Source organism: Urocitellus parryii, chromosome 13, assembly GCF_045843805.1.
Source record: "Urocitellus parryii isolate mUroPar1 chromosome 13, mUroPar1.hap1, whole genome shotgun sequence".
In the NCBI taxonomy this organism is placed as follows: Eukaryota; Metazoa; Chordata; class Mammalia; order Rodentia; family Sciuridae; genus Urocitellus; species Urocitellus parryii.
The window spans coordinates 260,749-273,937 of NC_135543.1; the positions used below are offsets into that span (position 1 = coordinate 260,749).

At 47.1% G+C, this 13,189-nt stretch overlaps 2 protein-coding genes across 2 annotated transcripts in view; one reads left to right on the forward strand and one right to left on the reverse strand.

Annotated features, from left to right (window-relative positions):
- The window catches only part of Txnl4a (thioredoxin like 4A), a 38,099-nt gene extending 27,190 nt beyond the window's left edge, over nucleotides 1–10,909 (forward strand). The window contains exon 6 of the transcript XR_013342361.1: nucleotides 10,752–10,909. The gene's annotated coding sequence lies outside the window, so the exon portion shown is untranslated. The remainder of the gene's footprint in view (nucleotides 1–10,751) is intronic.
- Nucleotides 306–3,347, reverse strand: Hsbp1l1 (heat shock factor binding protein 1 like 1). The gene is made up of 4 exons (XM_026381127.2): nucleotides 3,147–3,347; nucleotides 2,158–2,224; nucleotides 1,305–1,399; nucleotides 306–400 (listed from the first exon to the last, which is right to left on the reverse strand). Exons 1-4 carry the CDS (start codon nucleotides 3,195–3,197, stop codon nucleotides 395–397), a joined length of 219 nt encoding a protein of 72 aa, XP_026236912.1. The 5' UTR covers nucleotides 3,198–3,347; the 3' UTR covers nucleotides 306–394.
- Nucleotides 10,910–13,189: the final 2,280 nt, after the last annotated feature.

Sequence of the window (13,189 nt, forward strand, 5' to 3'; positions counted from 1 at the left end):
CGCATGCCAGGCGAGCGCACTACTGCTTGAGCCACATCCCCAGCCCTCTTTTAATCTTTTTGTTAAAATGAATTCTGATGTTGTGGCTCAGTGGTAGAGCGCTTGCCTAGCATGTTCGAGACACTGGGTTTAATCCTCAGCACCACATAAAAATAAATAAAATAAAGATATCGCATCCAATTAAAACTAAAAGGGAAAAAAAAGAATTCTGATAGACTGGAGGTGCAACTCGGGGCCTAGCATGCTGAGGCCCTGAGTTCCATTCCCAGGACCCCTCCCCCCCAAAAAATAATCTTAAAATTAAGAACTGAGAATCAGAATCCATATTACATAGATGATTACTCCTTCAAAGTCTTCATTGTATTAGTTTCACGGGACTTGTCCAATAACATCTTCAGGTCTGTAAGAAAAAATTTGAAAGCAGTTAGGTGATCTGGATTCCAGTTTACATGTAAATACATCCGAATACAGTTTTTAGTAAAGTACCCTAATTTCTTATAATTATTACAACATTGATATGTAGGCAAAATTTAGCACTCAGGAAAACAAATGATACAAGGGCCTTTTTAGTCCAATGGCATCAATGTGGACTCTGCTTAGAATAACTTACTGCAATTAATGTCACTGACAGAGGCAACTATAATTTAGCAGGACAAGAAGGGATAATTTGCCATAATTTGATATCTGACTTAGGATAGCAATTGTGAGTAAACAAAGGCCTTTAAATTGTTCAATGAAAAGATGGTCATAGTTGGAGTACTGTCATGATAATATGCATACTTACCTTAATAAAGCTACTCTCCAGGTCTCAGACCTAGAGCTAGGAATTTGTTTGCATCCTCGAGACTGCATTAGCATAGGAAAGTTCCCATTGTGGGGTGACCCACGCCCTGTGGGCCACTCAGGAAATGTGTTAAGGACTTTCTGTGCATAGGACTTCAGTGTGTGACATGGATAAGTTATCTAAACAGGAACTACTAGTTATAATCTCAGTCTCTAGTTCACTGTGATTAATGTTCTAGCTGAAGACTAATTTAAGGAGTAGGGATGAAAAGTGCCCTAATAAAATCCAACTTTGAAATAGGAATTTTTCATCTAAAATGTGCACTTTTAAGGAATTATGGAAAAGAGTGTTTCAGTTGGTATAATTGGATTAGAGCATTTGGAAATGTCTTGTTTCTAATGGCTTTTCAGTAATACGGCAACAGTATTTGCACAGTGAACAAATATGGGATTGTATTTTTCAAGATGAAAGCAATTAAAAGTTATGCAAAAGGCAAACAGTTGCCTAATGATGAACTTACTGTTTGCTCTTCAGTGGAATTTCCAACCCCAGCCTGCTCCATTAGGACATTCACATTCTTCTGTAAGTCCTCTATGCGATTCCCCATGTCTTCCAGTGCCACGTCAAGGAAAACTGCACATGTAGGTCTGGGGTGCAGAGTGACCACAGACACGCCCTCAAGGCCATACCTTCTCCACAGAGAGGAACTTGTAAAATGAAGGGTCAATGCAAAATTTGCTGCCTCCTGAGTCCCTTTTAGTGTGCACCTTGAACCTTGAAGTCAGAAACTTGGCTTTTAAACCTGCCAAACTCTGAGCATAATATAATGGAAATTTAACTTTTAAAACAACTCTATGGTTTAATGTATCATGTTTTACCTTGTTGGGAACCCATCTTCAAAATCAAAAGCTGCACTTCCAAATGCAAATACTTTACACAATGTTTAAGGAATGCACTTAATTGAATAAAGTGAGCTCAAATTGGGCAAATTTTAAGGCACTCTTTGTCCTTACCTGAACTTACTCATTGGAAACATTCTGTGTTAATTTTGTAAAATTTTGTGTTTCTGAAATAAAAGCGTGAGCTGGGGAAGTCAAAACAAAGCAAAGGCACAGCAGTGTCTAGCTTCCTATTGGACTTAAGCACCGTCCTCTCAGTGTTGCAGATCAGGTTGTCCAGGTGGTCAGGAGCAGAGTGGTGCCCTTGAACTTCACACTTGCCACAGACCTCTGGCATTGACAGCACAGGAAAAGCCCCTTAGAAGGGCAAGTGTAAATACTGGAGAATCCAAATAACTATTTGTCCACAGCAGAAGACAATGAAGATGTGCCTGTCCAAAAGCATTAGTGTTTACTAAAGATAGAAGAGGATATTTCTCAGGTTTAATGCTGCAGTGAGAGCTTGAAAATGTTCTTGAAGTTCCTGAAGTAGATGTTCTGCCTGGAAAATGGAACCACAAAGTACTCAACATTTATTATTAATGAAATAATCCATCATACATGCTCCAGTTTTTTTTCCCCTGCATCTTTGAATAGTTTTATTTTTCATTTGTTTGGCTCTACAGTTTAGAGAAATGAAAATACAAAACGTTTAGATGCTGAATACGTGGGCTCCAGTGGCTTTTGACAAAAGGTGCCAAGCACCAGAAAGAGATGGCTGTGCAAAACTGCATCTGTACACGACACAGTTAACTCGCAGTGAGCACACACCTACCCTCTGAGAGCTGAAATGTAAGTCTAGAGAGGAGCACAGGGAGCAGCCTCAGTCACTCTCAAGAGCTCCCCAAGGAACTGAAGCCATTCACAGCTTATGTATCCTCCTTACTATGGGTGTTCACCAGCTGGTGGTGTTGGTGTTGTAGTTGGTATTATCAGCCAGGTTGCGCAGAATATCGTTACAGCTAGCGTTTCACGTTTCTGCGCTGCTTTCTAGTTTGCACGTTAAATAATTTATGACCTGAGACCTCACCCCTGTATTTGTTGGCGGGGGAAGCACTGGACCAGCACCCCTAGTCTGCCTTCTCACTGCGGATCTGCCATCCTTATCTCTAGTTGGCTCCTTTAATCAGGGGCGTCTACCTTGGTCAGGAAAATGCAGTCTGTTCATGTAGCAAATTCTTTTTAACAGGGTAAACCTATCTGCCTCTTCCAGGCTTGGAACCTGTTTTGGCAAATAGGAGAGCAGGAGGGACGCGGAAGACTCAGAGGGTCCAAAGTCACCCCTCCTGGGGCGGGGCTCTAAAATCCAGCCCGGCCCCAGCGGTGGGGCAGGACTTTCACGGGTTCCAGGAAGGGGTGGGGGCGTTCCTCCAAGAGACACAGATTTTGGCTGCTTTGTCCAGGCCGCCGCGGGGACCACTCACCGCGTCCCGCAGCGGGTCCCCGTGGGGACCCTCGGAGGTCCGTGCGTCCATGTGCGCGTCGGGGTCCGCCAGAGCAGGGGCTGCCAGGCCTGGGCGCGGGGCGGACGGACGGACCAGCTCCTGTGGCGCAGCTTGGGCCTTCCTCGGCCAGGGGCGGAAGTGGCCGGGGAGGAGCTGGCAGCCAGAGCTCTCGGTCGTTGGTCTTCGCAGCGGCGCAGTGGACGCAAGACAGGGCTAAGCGCCGGCCTTTGCAAGGCGCGCAGTTGGGTGTGGCTGTGCCAGAACCGGCGGGCTGGCACGAAACTGCGACCCCACCTGTTGCCACGAGCGCTTATCATTGACAGTGGAGGCGCAGTTAGATTCAGTCAAACCTATTTTATTGATGCTCATCACACTTCAGACACATCCCAATTCTAAGTACTAAGTCTACACCCAAGGGTCCCAGAAGCTCACCTGTGACGTGTCTTAAATCCGGGTTGCTGGAACTCGATCGGGGCGGATGAGTGAGTGCGTGAGGTCTGGAGTGTAGACTCATACATCACCAACTTAAATCTAAGTTCTGCCCATTACATCATGGGCACATTGCTTATAATCTTTTATCCAACACACACATTATAATTAACATAACCGACAGTCAATAAACCTGTATTTCTGGTACTCATATCACCTGCCCTCTGCCTTCTGTGTAGATACACTAAAACGAGCTGCCTCTTGATGAGGGACACGCACAAAGCCCTGGGCCATGGAGTCAGTTGCCCCTGGAATCTACCATTTCTGTGGATGCCAATCTCAGAATGAATTATGGTTATAACCAATTCACCCTGTTCCAGCAGTCACATGTACAACACTACTTTCCCGGATAGTCTGGAAGATGTCCCATGACCCCTGCTCTCATTCAGAACCTCTGACTTCTGAATGGTGGGCCACCTTGTGGGCCATCTCCCAGAGCTATGTTCTCAGCAGTTACCTGTTGGTTCCCATAGCTGTACCTCCAGAGCTGTAGCTATGAGGGAGCAGGGCTGTGTTTGTCTGGCTCACCCCAGTGACCCCAAAGCCTAGCCCAGTGACAATCCCTAGATGCCCAGGGTGCAGAATGTGTGCTTAAATAATACATGGCTACACAAAGATGTCAACTTCACTAGTCACCAAGAAAATACAATCCCACACCCAATGAGAGAGGTCCTATTTCACATGCCTTTATGGCTGAAATAAGCATAGGGGGCTGTGGAGGAACTGCAGTCCTTACATGCTACTGGTGGGAACACCAAACCATGCCTTCACTTTGGAAAGCAGGCTAGTGGGTGCTCCCTGTTGAACAGAATTTAACATTCCACTCTAGGTGTGTACCTGAGAGAATTGCCAGGTGGGTCTATGCAACTTGCACACCAATGTTACAGCAACATTATTAATAAGTAACACGTCAGACTGTGGAAACAACCCAGCTGTCCATCAGCAGATGAGTGGACACACAACGTGGTTAATCCATACAAACTACTGATGCATGCTGCAATGTGAATGAACGTCCAAAACATTTTTGCTAGTTTTTGTTAAGTGAAGTAAGGCAAACTGAGAGTCAAGGGTTATAGGTCTTCTTTCACCTGGAAGCTATAAAGAAAAAAAAAGGGGGGGGGAGATGGGGAGGAACTCATGATAATAGAAGGGAAACCAATAAAGTAGGGGAATGGAGGAGAGAGGGAAAGGGAAGTGCTATGGTTTGGATATGAAGTATCCCTCAAAAGCTCCTGTGTTGATGCAGGAATAAGAGATGAAATGATTGGTTGTGAGAGCTAATCAGTCCATCCTAGTTTGAATGAACTGACAGGTGGTAACTGTAGGCAGGTAGGGCAGGGCTGGAGGAGATGGGTCCCTGGGGGCATGTCCTGGAAGGGTTCAACTTCCCCATGGCATTCCCCCCCCCCCCCCCCCCCCCCGTGTGTGTGTGTGTGTGTGTGTGTGTGTGTGTGTGTGTGTGTGTCCCTTTCTGGCTAACATGAATTTAGCAGCTTCCCACCCCTGTGCCTTCCACCATGATCCTGCTTCACCTTTGGCCCAGAGCAATGAAGTCCATCTACCATAGGCTTAATCTCTGGAACCATGAGCTAAAATAAACTTTCCCTCCTAAATTGTTCATGTGGGATATTTTGAACATGAAAAGTTGACTAACACAGGGAGGAACTGGGAACAAAATTGACCAAATTACTGTTATAATGTATGCATGTACGAATATTTAGCAACCAATTCCACTATTATGTAATTAAAATGCACCAATTAAAAAAGGAAGAAAGAGGGCTGGGTTTGTGGCTCAGTGGTAGAGTGCTTTCTTGGAATGGGTAAGGCACCTGGTTCGATTCTCAGCACCACATACATACATACATACATACATACATAAATAAATAAATAAATAAATGTTCATTGACAACTGAATATATTTTTGTAAGAAAGGAAGAAAGAAAACACTATACCAGTGAAACATTAGTGTGTCCAGAATGGCAAACCCATGGAGAAAGAAATCCAGGAGACCAGAGGTCACCTGTATGGATAAGAAGTGGACCGTGGTCACCCTTGGGGTGAACCAGTCTTCCTCCATGGGGACAGAAAGTGGGCTAGTGGTCACCTGTGGAAACAGTAAGTGGACCAGTTTCCCCCACATTGATATGGGAAATGAACTGGTGTCACCTTTGGAGATAGGAAGTGGACCTGGTTACCCTTGGTACTGGACCAGTGATCAGAGGAGACTGGAAGTGACTGGCAGTCACCCCAGAAAGTGGACCAGTAGAGATGGTAAGTGACCAGAGGTCAACCCAGGACATGAACTGGTGAGTTCACCCACCAGGAGATAGGAAGAGGCCTGGAGATGGAAGCAGGAAGTGGACCTCGGTCACCCAGCATTTGGAGAATGGGGGACTGCTTTTTAGGAAAGAAGCTGCTTAATTTGGGTGAACGTAATCCAACATTAGATGGTGGTAATGGTGGTCAGCATGAACCTCCCATTCTTCCGCTTGTGAATTATCTCCTGGAGGCTGTTAAAATCAGCTCCATGGGCTGGAGTTGCAGCTCAGTGGGAGAGTGCTTGCCTAGCTCTGTGAGGCCCTGGGTTTGATTTTCAGCACTGCACATAAATAAATAGAAGGTCTGTTGACAACTAAAAAAATATTAAAAGAAAAAAAAAAGCAGTTCCATTGTGCAGGGTCCTTTTTATATGTACACCCACCCCCACCCCACTCCCCCCACCCTCGCCCAGGGCATGTTTTACTGTGAGGGCTCTGAAGAGGACGCTGGTTCTGGAGGGTGAGGGACAGCAGCTGCTCTTGGATGCTGGCAGTGGGCCAGCCCCCTCTGCGGAGGCTCCAGGCCAACATCCTGTCCCACCGCGTCTGGTTTCTCTTTGAAGGTGGCTGTGAGCAAGTGGGGGAGGTCTAGGGAGAAAAGGTTGCCTCTGCCCCCAGAAGACGCAGGTGAGTGGCCAGGAGGCCAAGCCCGTTTCCCTGTTTCAAGGACCTGGACTGTCTGGGGCCAGCTTAAGCAAAGAGAGGGAAATCATCAGGGAGAGAGAGGACCCCGGGCTGAAGCCCTTCCCGGCCCCTGGGAGAGTGCCCTAATTTCTAGAGATGGGAGGTACTGGGCGTGGTCGCCCACAGCTGGTGGGGCAGCGTGCCTGTCATCAGCCCACGGGCACGAAACCAGTCCGGCAGCCTGCCTGCCTTCCCGAAAGTTCTGGGACCATGCCTTTCCTTTAGTCTCACTGCAAGGACAGCCAACTTAGTGCTTATGGCAGGGCCACTGCCAATTGCAGAGCCAGCCTCTCTGTAGGGTGCTGGACATGGGACGGTGGTTTTCCTGGGACACTCACTCGCTGCTCACTCGCTGCTGGCATCCCACGCCTGTGCGGACAGGGCCCGCTTAGTTCCCAGTACCTAGTGGGAATCCCAGGCCAGCGGGATTCAGTAAGACCCAGTCTGCAACTACAGCCCGAAACGCCCACCTGCCCACCGTGGAGGCCAGCAACTGCGCATGTGCCTCACGCGGCCATCCCTTTGGAATTATGGACAGTTAAACCGGACCTCTGGCTCCACCTACATGTACTTCTCACCTGGAACCAGTTGTCCGGGCTCCAGGGCCACACAGTTCCAGGGCCCTGTGGCCCTCTTCGGTGGCCTTTCATTTAGACCAGACTGGCGGAGTCAACTGGCCTCTGTCATGCACATCGCCCACGGTCTCTAAAAGGGAGGCTCTGCAGGTGGGCTCTAAGTCTATCTAACTGGGACCGCCCTGTGGAAACCTGGGGTCCAGGATCCCTCTCTGAGCTGGGAACAGAGGAAAAACGGGGTTCTGACTGGAGGAGGGTGGGTTGGGGTCATGAGAGTAACCCAGCAGGCTAGGAGGCCATTGGATCAGAATCGATTCAAGGGAGGTTCTGGAAGTGTGGTAGGGGGTGGAAAAGTCTTCAATGTGGCCTTGGCAATGGGTGGCTGAGCTGGGCAGACAGGCTCTGGGGGGCACAGGGCCAGGTGAGACCCAGGAGATTGAAGTAGCGCATGGTAGTACAGCTCAATCACCTGTAGACCCCAGGCTCCTGGGTGTGCTGGAGCCCACTCACCCAGAACCTGAGCACACCAAGCAGGCCTCAGACTCTGGGCCAGGGTGCATGGTGGTGTGAGGCTGGGGGCTTGTGGGAGAGAAAGGAGGCTCAGCCTTGGTGTGTGTGTGTGTGTGTGTGTGTGTGTGTCCTCAAGTGCTGCTGAATTCCAATCATCAGGACACAACTCGTCCGAGACAGACAAGAGTGTTCGTTTTCTTGGGTAGGTAGGAAAGACTTCCCTGGAAGAGATGTGGAATGCCATCTCTGGAAGAGGAACTAGGGCTTGCTGTTCACATAGTCTGGACAATGAATGGCCCATGTGAAGCAAATATTGTTACTCACTGTATGACATGGGGAATAAGATCAAAGCACGGGCCAGGGAAAAAATGGGAAAGTACTTGAGTAGACATTTCTCCAAAGAAAATATAAATTGTTCAATAAACGTAAAAAAGATCCTCAATATCACTACTCATTAGGAAAATGCAAACCAAAACCACAGTGAAATGCCATTTCATACTCATTGGGATAGCTATCATATAAAAAAAAAAAAACGAACAGACAAAAAATATTAGGGAGGATGCAGAGAAGTTGGAGACCTTGTGCACCTTGGGGGGACATCAAATGATACAGGCACTGTGGAGCATGGCTGGGGAACTCTCCTAAAAATCCAGAATGACCCTGTGATCCCACTGTTACCCTTTAGAACACCTCCAAAAGAGACAAAAAGTAGGATTTGGGGTTTTTTTTGTACTGGGGATTGAATCAGGGTCTCACACAAGCTGGGCAAGCATTCTACACTGAGATACTTCCCCAGTTCTTTTATTTTAAAATTTTATTTTCTTTTTTCTTTTTTTAAAGAGAGAGTTTTTAATATTTATTTTTTAGTTCTCAGCAGACATAACCAACATCCCGGACCGCATGCTTGCCAGGGGAGCGCGCTACCGATTGAGCCATATCCCCAGCCCCTTATTTTATTTCTAATATTTATTTTTTAGTTTTAGGTGGACACAATATCTTTATTTTATTTTTATGTGGTGCTGACGATCAAACCCAGTGCCTCGCGCATGCCAAGCAAGCACACTACCACTTGAGCTACATCCCCAGCCCTAAATTTTATTTTGAGATAGGGTTTCTTTAAATTGTGAAGGTTGGTTTCAAATTCATAATCCTTCTGCCTCAGCCTAAGAGTAGCTGGGGCTACATGTGTGCACCTCTGTGCTCCGTGGGAAGCAGTGTCTTGAACAGACACTTGCACACCTGTGTTCACAGCAGTGCCATTCACAGTCGTGAAAGGGAAGCAACCCTAGTGTTCACCTGCACACAGAACTCAGCGTGAACTCCAAATGGAGCATCCCAGACCCTGAGCTGTGTCGGCAGGCCTCCAGAATATCTGGAAGGTCAGCCAGACATGCAGGAACGTGCTGTGAGATTTCACTCAGGAGTGATCCTAGAGAAGTCTGACTCACAGGCGCCAGGGGAATGCATGGGCACAGCCCTGGGGAGGGGTCAGGTAGCTGGGGTCTGGCTGGGGAAGATGAAGTTCTGTAGGTGAACGGTGCAATGGCTGCAGAACACTGTGACCACAGTTCAGGGACATTGAGTACTCATGGTGGTGGGTTTTATATGTGTATGTTTTCCCAAAGTCCTTGTCATAGGCTGGAACCCTTATGCTAAGAGGGCTGGGACCTAGGAAACCGTGATTTTCTTCCCCTTCCCCAGTGAAGTTTTTTTGTTTTGTTTTTTATGCAATCACACAAGAGCCTTTATTGCAAGCTTGAGCCTGGACTCAACCGTTTCAGATGCAGCGGTCCTGAGGAGGGAGTCCCCCTCAGTGAATTTTTAAAAACATATTTTACTTTCTTGACCATAATCTTCAGTCCCAGTGAGAACCCATTGGAGACTCCAAGAGCCCTGAGAGCGTCTCTTCCGGGAAACAGCACCCATGCTTTAGCCCTGGCTGGTGTGGCTTTTCACCCACATTGTCTGGTTAGGGATCAGTTCTTAATCCTGCCTTTGGAGGAGAGAAAAGGGACCTGGGAGACTGAGGATGTTAAATTCGGGACCTAGGGGCTGGGGATGTGGCTCAAGCGGTAGCACGCTTGTCTGGCATGCATGCGACCCGGGTTCGATCCTCAGCACCACATACAAACAAAGATACTGTGTCCGCCAAAAACTAAAAAATAAATATTAAAAACAAAAATTCTCTCTCTCTCTCCTCTCTCTCCTCTCTCAAAAAAAAAAAAATTCGGGACCTAAGTTCAGGGGAAAATGCTTTAATCAATAGATCATGTCAGTTTGCTGGTTGAATGGCAATTTTTGTTTTCATTGTATAGATACAAGTTTGATAAAAACCAAAGTAAAACCTATCTATAAGGTATTGACAATATTTATACAGCTGTCTTATGTTTAAGAAAAATTTCTAACTAAAAAGACAAGGTGGTGGGTACTGTGGATTGAACTCAGGGGCACTCAACCACTGAGCCACATCCCCAGCCCTGTTTTGTATTTTATTTAGAGACAGGGTCTCACTGAGTTGTTTAGCACCTTGCTTTTGCTGAGGCTGGCTTTGAATTTTGAACTCCTGTCTAACCTCTTGAGCTGCTGGGATTATAGGTACGTGCCACCGCACTGGGCTAAAAAGACTTTTTTCAGAGCCAGGGACCATGGTGTGCACCCTTAATCCCAGCGATTCTGGAGACTGAGGCAGGAGGATCACAAGTTTAAGGCCAGCCTGAGCAATCTAGTGAGACCCTATCTAAAAAAAAAAAAAAAAAGATCTAGGGGTGTAGCTCAGAGGTAGAGCACCCCTGGGTTCAATCCCAAGTACAAAACAAAAACAACACAAAATGTTTGGGGAGTCTTCCCTCATGCCTCTGATGGTGACTAATAAGTAAGAAGAATAGAACTTGTGGGACCAGATTTATTTCCTAACTTTTTTTGTTTCTGTAAAGCCTAAATTCTACTGGCATGACAGTCTCAGTTATAACATTTAAAACTCACTGATGGATCTTTTCTCTGTTATTCAGAAACAGAAAGCCCAGGTTGGGGATGTGGCTCAAGCGGTAGCGTGCTCGCCTGGCATGCGTGCGGCCCCGGTTCGATCCTCAGCACCACATACCAACAAAGATGTTGTGTCCGCCGAAAACTAAAAAATAAATATTAAAATTCTCTCTCTCTCTCTCTCCCTCTCTCTCTCTCTCTCTCTCTTAAAAAAAAAAAAAAGAAGGTTTTACACTTAAAAAAAAAAAAAAAAACAGAAAGCCCAGGGGCCTGAGTTGAGGACGGAGCCCCGAGCTGTCCATCCTCTGCTCACACTCCAGTGACCACTGGACTGTCACTGGAATCCCCCAGTTGGAACACAGGAGGAGCCCCTGGGTCTCATTCTTGATTGACAACTATTGGAGACTCATTGCCAGCTGTGCCCAGAGTTGTTTCCTTGGGCCCGATATGATCGTTTCTACGGAGTTTGCTTTCCTGCACCTGTTAGCCCTAAGGCAAGCATATAGAACTGCTTGGGAATCAACAAACAAGAAATTGATTGCTGAGCCCTGGCTGGGATGATGATTGACCCTGGAAACATACAACACTAAATATTAAATTTTATAAAAATGTGCTGAGGATGTAGAAATTAGGCCACAATTCCCTGGTGTGAGGACAATTGGGAATAAAGGGTGAAGCTCCTATTACTGGGCCTAAGAAGCAGAGCACTGAGCAGAAGGTAAGTTTGGAAGGCAGGAAGCAGCTTTCCTGAGAGTGAGTGCCTGAGGAAGGCCCAGTCCTCAGGCCTCCCATCTAGCATGGCGCCAGTTTCAAGGGCAGCCTCTGGGCTGCGGGAGGAGGTGCTGCCAGCTGAGCTGTGGTTACCACGGGCTCTTTGTGCTGCTCTTCCATTGTTGTGCATTTGTGAAATCTCTGTAAAATTCTGTTGGGGAAAAGATTTGCGTATACATTATATTTTTATTTATTATAAAATAGTCATGATATTTTCATGATCTAAACTTTTAACTTTTTAAATGTGACTTTCATCAACTACATTTTGAATCCCACTAATTATTTACTGTGCAGTTGAAGCCCCAGTGTGACATTGGGTCTTTGCAGGAATCAGCAGCCCCTCTAAGGCGCTGTCTCCTGAGACTACAGGCAGTAGCTCCCAAACCTGGCTGTCCAGCAGCAGCCACTGTCAGCTTCTGCGTAGCTTTCAACACCCAGACCCCAGGGGGTTCATGTGGCTTAAAGCTCTGAATGCACAGAAATCTAGGAAAGCAGGAGAGGGGGACATGGCAGAAAGGACCTTGTGTTCTTGACTTTAGATGGGTGCCAGTGTGCTACTGTGGTTTATTTAGGATGAGAAATAAGATATATTGAGTCCTGTCTGCCTCCTGAATACACACACAAAGAAGGGTGTGCCTCCCTAGGTTGCGGGCACTGTCAATAGTCCACAGCCTGAGGCCCACTCTGACTCAGGCCAGGGCTCAGCTGCTGGATCTGAGAAGCCACAAGATGACACTGATATACCTAGCCTAGTTATCTCATTAGATTAGAAGCCAGCTTGTCACAAGTTATGAAGGATTCGTTTCTGTTTTCTGTAAAAATATCAGGATGTCTGTATGGCCTGGCCATTAGTTGATGTTGTAAAGCTGATTGGAATGCCTGCCCGTGCCCTGAACTCACCCAGGTCCGGTTTTCCCTGACCAGATAACAACCCTTTCCTAAACCTTAGTGAGCCTCATAAATTCTGGCCTTCCCTGGCTGGACAACGACCCTCTCTGAGTCTCCAAGATCTCCATAAATTCTGATGCCGGGGCCAGCAAAATGTAAACTTGTGTTATGCTCCTCAGAGTGTTGGTATCTGTGACCCCCCTTTGTGTAACTTTTTGGGCTATCAAACTGGGCCACAAAGAAGCCTCGGGGCTGTCCTTGGCTCCCACGATTTTGAGGGGTTATTGCCCAGGTCCTGCCTGTGCCATGGAATCGGGGTGTGCCTAGCTCGTGTGCAGGGTGGCCCTGACACTGGGTTTCAGAGTGGACATGGGCATGTGTACATTGTCCTCCATCTGTTCTGTTGCTCAGCATGGTGTTTTGGGCCTCAGACTCCAACATTTATATGGGAAGCTCTGAATCCACCTTGCACAATGCCTGCTGACACATGGCAGATACTAGAATTTATTTGCTGAATGAGTGAGTGGAAGTTGGCCAGTCAGCCTCCCTGTGAAGAGGACTCAGTGCTGCCCCTCTAATGAGGCTCCTGGATTTCATCCGAGGTGTGGGGGTGGGGTGACTGGTGTGAAGCTGGGGGCACATAGAGTACTTGACACATATGTTGGTGAGATCTGTAGGGTTTCAAGCATTTGCTAAGTAGACTGAGGATATTCATTATGAATTCTGCAAGCCAGGGCATTGGAGCTCACACCTCTGCTGCTCTGGCTGAAGCCATGGTCCATGATACTCACCTGTAACCCCAAGG

Excerpts from the sequence above, each read along its gene's own strand:
- Hsbp1l1 (XM_026381127.2), bottom strand. The coding sequence starts at position 3,197 with ATGGACGCACGGACCTCCGAGGGTCCCCACGGGGACCCGCTGCGGGAC. Across the intron at positions 2,225-3,146 it reads GGGACCCGCTGCGGGACGCG|GCAGAACATCTACTTCAGGA; the intron begins GTGAGTGGTCCC and ends TCCATTTTCCAG. Across the intron at positions 1,400-2,157 it reads TGCAGCATTAAACCTGAGAA|TGGAAGACATGGGGAATCGC; the intron begins ATATCCTCTTCT and ends TTGACGTGGCAC.